This window comes from Octodon degus, unplaced genomic scaffold (assembly GCF_000260255.1).
Source record: "Octodon degus isolate 3935 unplaced genomic scaffold, OctDeg1.0 scaffold00003, whole genome shotgun sequence".
Taxonomy (NCBI): Eukaryota; Metazoa; Chordata; class Mammalia; order Rodentia; family Octodontidae; genus Octodon; species Octodon degus.
Genome location: NW_004524579.1, coordinates 32,253,932 through 32,259,836, shown reverse-complemented (window position 1 = coordinate 32,259,836; position 5,905 = coordinate 32,253,932). Strand labels below are relative to the sequence as shown.

Genomic DNA, 5,905 nt, shown 5'->3' with positions numbered 1-5,905 from the left:
AGGTTACTGGGCCAAATCATTGGTAATTATATAAGACAGAGATCATATTATTCTAAATATGACACATTAAATAAATGTAAAAAACTTTAAGCATTTCTAGTATTACTTGGTAACTTACTTTGTACCAATTAAAAGGAAAGCATTGTATCTCTTAATACTTTACTAAGATGCAAATGAACTGGAAAAATAGAAAATTAGGAAGATAGATGAACATTAGTTATTAACCCAAGACTTTTTAAAGGATATTATTGAACAAACTTGAGAAACAAAGCAAAAAAGTTTAAATACAATATTCTAGACCAGCATCACCACTTCTACAATTTATAAAACAGTTCACCCTTGATCAGAAACTGTCCTAAGTACTTGCGTTTCTACTCAGTTAAATCCTCATAATAACCCCAAAGTATTTACTTCACCTCCTCTAAAGTTTAAAAAAGTAACTTGCACAGGGTCTCATAACACAAAAGCAGCAGAGACAGGAATCTAAATTGGATTATAGACAGCGCTGACATTCAAAACTGAGGTATTCAACTGAGAAGAAAAAACTCAGGAATTAAAAGATTATAACAAAAAGTTTAGACAACATAAGGCAATAAATTATTAGCACCTAAAACATGGGGTTACCAATGTTTTATTTCGGTAATTTCAAATGTATCACTAAGAATAAAATCTCTCCTACCTAAATTCCCAATTCTAACTCTATTTTCACAATCTCAGGTTTCTAGGTAAATAATTCTTAAATTATTCTGAGAAACTATAACCTTGAAAAGTGAAACACACAGATAGAAACAATCTTTTGAATAATAAAAAGATTGAAATGGTAGGTCATATAAGAAAATGTACCATTACTTAAGGAAAATGAGTAACAGTGAAAGTAAAATGCAAACAAAGTGATAGAAAACATGGGCAGCTTACAGTTTAAAAAAACAAAATAACAAAAATTCCCACAATTGTCTACTTGCACAACAGTCTTTGATTCTAACACCTCAAATTAAGATATATGTCAATATTTAATAATGAAACAAAATAAATATGTAACAAATCAAGAAGTTATATACTGTACCTTGAAGGTAGAAACACTACACCATCTTGTGGTAACAAATGAAAAATGCAACCTAAAGCAAGCAAAACTTAAAGCTATCTTCTATAGAATCATAATATTACTAATTACCATTAAGTTATTTTAAAAATAAATCTGGTATTACATTTTTCATTTAGAAAAGTAAATACTGTCACTTACTTACAAAGTAACAGGAATATTTTCCCATGATCTTTCTGCTTCAAGTTTATCTAATGAGCATGGACTGCCATCCTTTTTCATAGACCTTGGTAATCCTTCAGTACATTCCTCTAAATTTCTCTTGGCCTTCAGGATAAGCAATTCAATTTTGTCACCTAATTTTTAAAAATTGTAATTAATTATTAAGAAAAAAATAGAAAGCATAACTACATCTCACAAAATAGTAAGATAATTTGGAATATACAATTTATAACAGCAAATTGTTAAAATGTGATCCCTCAAGTGAAGGTAAAGGAGAAAAGAGACATTAACATAGTTACAAAATGCTATATAAATGAAGAGTATAAGCTTTCTAAAAAGCAATATGCCTGCAACAAAAATAAAATAATAAAGGTTCATAGAAGGTAAATCAAATTTATAGTGCTTCCTTTGGTTAAAAGAACTAAAAATAAAATATTACCACTGAATGGCTTTTTGGATTGTCCTGGAAGTGGATTTTCACATTTATGTTGGCTATGTTCAGAATCACATTTGCATTCATTAACAAGTCTTTTATCATCACATAAGGATTTTGAAAAACTTGAGGGTTCCAAAGAACATCCCAAACAATCTACTTTATTCCTAAATCCAGTTCTTTGTGCCTGATAACTATGTCTAGGGGAACAATGCTCTTCTTTAGAAACCCTTTGACTTTTTGCATTAGGTAACAAGTCTTGATTGTGGAGCCAGACGGGATATTTAAAATCAGGAATACTAGTTATCCCTGAAACATTAAGATCAGATTTCTGGCTAGTAAGCCATCTTGGATAATTATTTTCAAGACCATCTTCTGAACTGTCCTTGAAAGATTCTTTAGAAAAAGATAATGATGAGTCAAAAACACATTTGTTAGTCTTATGTGTAAGTTTCGGGTTTTTTAGCCTGCCACACTGTTTTCTATTTGTGCATACAACCGGAGTAACTAAGTTATCCATGTCCACAGGAGTGAAGACCTCTTGAAAATTTGGATTTTTTTCAATGTCCAGTGAACCTGATCTTCTAATGTATTTCTTGCTTTTCTTTCTTGTTCGGTGACCTGGTCCAACAAAAGTGAAAGGAAATGATCCATCTGCAGGAAGTCTTAACAGATCATCAGTTGTTAGGCTAATGGAGTCTACCTCATTAATAGGCTCTCTTCCATAGGATAAGAAGCGTGAGTGCTCTTTGTGGTCAAGATTTTCAAAAGCTGAAAAACAAAACACAGTTTTGCTTATCTTCTTTTCACAACACACAAATACAATATCCAATAGCAAATATAAGAGCTTTATAATCCTTGCTGCTTTCCTCTTATCTAACCCTAAATGTCTTCTTCACGTCTTCAGTATTTAATTTCTACATATTCACCTCCAACCACCTGAGCCATCCAGTATTCTCTAAGTCACCATTTCTTCAATGTTTTTCATGTAGACATGCCTGACAGTCTAACACAATCATGTTAATGCTGGCCACTCAATATTGGTTGTAGCATAGAAAAAAAAAAATGTGCCATCAAACTAAAAGGAAAAATAGTGTGCTCTCTCTCCTATTCACCCTGTAACAGCATGGTTCCAGTGAAAAGTTGTGCTGTTTTCTTCTGAAACATACCATCCGCAGTTGGATACAATTTTTTTTTTCCACTCTAAGCCTATTCTGTTAAGTGCAGTAACATACTAACTAGTTTATCAATAACTACATTTTCCAGACTCACTTTCATGGAGGCTTTATCAAAGATAAACTATTGTCCCACACAGAACACACATCAAAGAGACAAATGGAATTTTTTCCCATCAGTTGAGACTGAGTAAGTACAACTTCAGAAAAGTTGAACTTTAAAATCATTAAGTTAGATAATGAAAGCCAGAACCACTCCATCAAAAATCAGTACCATTATGTTACAGTTAAATGAATTCTGAAAGGTTTAGAATCAACTACCTGCAGTTTATTAGTTACACTCATTAGCCTCCCCTCTAAGGTCCAAAGAGGATCTTAGCTGAAATTTCCTGGAGATCAGATAATTATACAATAACTTTACAAAAATATTCAGATATCACCAGGGAGATAGCTCAGCAGTGGCATAAGTGCCTGCCTGGCAAACACAAGGTCCTGAGTTCAATTCCCAGTACAAAAAAAAAAAAAAAAAAGACTATCAATATTATGTTATTTTTGGTTTTTTTTTTTTTTTTTTTTGCGGAACCAGGGATTGAACTCATGCCCTTGCGCTTGCCAGGGAAGCGCTTATTCCACTGAGCCATCTCCCCGGCCCAATGTTATTTTTATTTCAAAACAACAAAAACTGTCAAATTTATAAGGCTACAGGACATCTCTCAAATGCTTCAAATCACTACACATGATGAAAACAAAGAATAAAAAGCATACCATTGGTTGGTTTAGAAATATAACTGGAAAAGTGTGGAATATTAGCACCACTCTCATCAATGTTAATTCTTCCAGTGCTTGCACTAGGATACATCTGGCTTAGATCGAAATCATCAATATAGGCCTGTAGAGCCTGAGAAGCAGAACTGTACAGCTTATCCTTATAGTGAAAAGAGCCACCAGAGCTAGAGGAATTGCTACTACTTAGACTGCAGCTTGCCAGGAGAGAAGATACTGAAGATTCCTGAGAACGAACTCTGTGTTTTGTGTTGGATTTTGCCATGCTTCCTCAAATTTTTTATGCATTTCCCTTAGAAAACAGCTGTAACACAAAGATAATAGGATAAAGTGCCAATGAAAAGGAATAATATCTATAAGCAAAGAATATCATAAACTTAATTTTTTTAAATTAGGAATAAAATCATGTATCTATAATGGACAGTCCTAGTTGTGCACTGTATGATTTCTATTATCTACTGTGAATTATGTCATCAGTGATTTAGAAAACATTAAGCACCTACTACATGCCTGCATGTATATAAAAATTACATAAGCATATACACGGAAAAACCAAGGGAAAAAAAATACTGTTTTTTTAAAGTCCTGAAAACTACTAAGTCTTTTCTTCTCATGGCAATATATTCTATGACATCACAATATCCAATATTCCCCTTCCACATGCTATTTTTCAACCAGTGCCTACACTGAAGGTGATCAACACAAATGAAGCTTTAGAAACAAGGGGAGTTAGCAGATTTTTTGCCTAAAATCAAGACCGAATAATGAAGATTATGCACTTTCAATACTGAAAGCACCACTATGAAATTTTAACCTTTCCACAAAAAGGACTGGAGGACATTTTATAATACGTATCTGTAAAGTCTTAATTTAGAAGGAGGTAATAATGCCCTTTTCACAAAATAGCATTCTTAATAACCACTTCCAGATCTTCCTTTTGGTTACCACCATCCCTAATTTCCATTCTTATGTTAAACAGATTCAGCTCACCTCTCTTTTAAAGGAAGCTTAAAAAAATCAAGAAACAGGCAATGTATTTATCTTGCTCTTTTCCATTACTAAAATTAAGGTAACTACTGTCAATCTTAGTACAACAGGCCTTGCATTTGAAAATCCATTAAATAATAAACAAGGTACTCAGCATATTATATTAAATTCACTAACAATAGAATTATCTGTTCTAAAAACAGTAACTATGTCTTACTACATGTTGTAATGGTGTAAAGTCAATCATATTTAATGTTTTAATGTAATTTTGAAAATATGTAATTTATAACTTAATGTTATCTTAGCAACTGTCAATTTCAACTTCATGGGAATTTTTCAGAGATGAAGTATATCTTCCTGTAACAGCCATAGAGCATGCACTTCCAGATCTGACTGCAGTTACTGGAAGAAACAACATAAGATAACTATTTCACCTATCCCATGTCCCTGGATGCTCTAATGGAATATCTCTAAAGAATGCCTAGATTAAGTCACCTTTGCCCTTTACCTCCCCAAAAGCATAAATTCATTGAAGTAAATTCGGATAACCTTACCTGAACAGTTTTCTCCCTTATCTGACACAGAATAGATTGCCGGTTTTGTTTTACAAAACCTTAAAAAAGAAAAACCTTTAAAAGTCTTCAGTAAGGTGGTGATACCATTTACTATTATTTCAATTCACACGACTGACGGAAAATCTACGATGTAACTTTTCATTACTGACAGTTTTCAAACGCATGGAAAAACAGTTTAAGAAACTATTTTTTTAATGTCTTTGGTACAGGGTCTCGCTGCGCAGCTCGGACTCGTAGTGATCCTCCCGTTTTCAGCCTCCCCAGCGCTGGGATTACAGGCTGCGCCACCACGCCGGGTCTCCCAACTCCTAATCCTCAACACGCCCCCACCGCGGCGCACACCCCACCACCCCGACCACGGGTTCACCTCGAACCCCGCGCGCCGTGAGCAAACCCCATCCATCTCACCATTTCCTCCGCAAGGGCTGCAGCTCGCGTCTCCAAAAGCAAATCCATCACGGCAGATGGTTTACAGTTGAGGCAAGACATTTCTGCAACCTTGAATCAAAAACGGAGTATTTCGCGTGAAACAGCCCCGGGAACCCTGCGCGGGCAGTTCGCGACCACTCCCGCACGCTCCCCGCGCACCCCCGAGCGAGAAGGAAGCCTCGGAAAGCGCAGGCTGCGCGGGCCCGCGATGCCAACTCGGGCCGGGAGGGCTTCCCTGCCTCGCCTCGCCTCGCCTCGCCCC

At 35.3% G+C, this 5,905-nt stretch overlaps 1 protein-coding gene across 2 annotated transcripts in view; it reads right to left on the bottom strand.

Moving 5' to 3' along the window:
• The window catches only part of CUNH18orf54 (chromosome unknown C18orf54 homolog), a 22,763-nt gene extending 16,879 nt beyond the window's left edge, over nucleotides 1–5,884 (bottom strand). The window contains exons 1-5 of one of the 2 annotated variants that reach the window (XM_023715032.1): nucleotides 5,623–5,884; nucleotides 5,197–5,252; nucleotides 3,635–3,957; nucleotides 1,701–2,465; nucleotides 1,245–1,395 (exon numbers count right to left, since the gene is read on the bottom strand). In XM_023715032.1, the coding sequence (XP_023570800.1) occupies nucleotides 1,245–1,395; nucleotides 1,701–2,465; nucleotides 3,635–3,917 (1,199 nt within the window). In that variant the 5' untranslated portion in view covers nucleotides 3,918–3,957; nucleotides 5,197–5,252; nucleotides 5,623–5,884. The remainder of the gene's footprint in view (nucleotides 1–1,244; nucleotides 1,396–1,700; nucleotides 2,466–3,634; nucleotides 3,958–5,196; nucleotides 5,253–5,622) is intronic. The other variant, XM_012514766.2, reaches the window with a different exon arrangement.
• Between the last annotated feature and the right edge of the window lie 21 nt (nucleotides 5,885–5,905).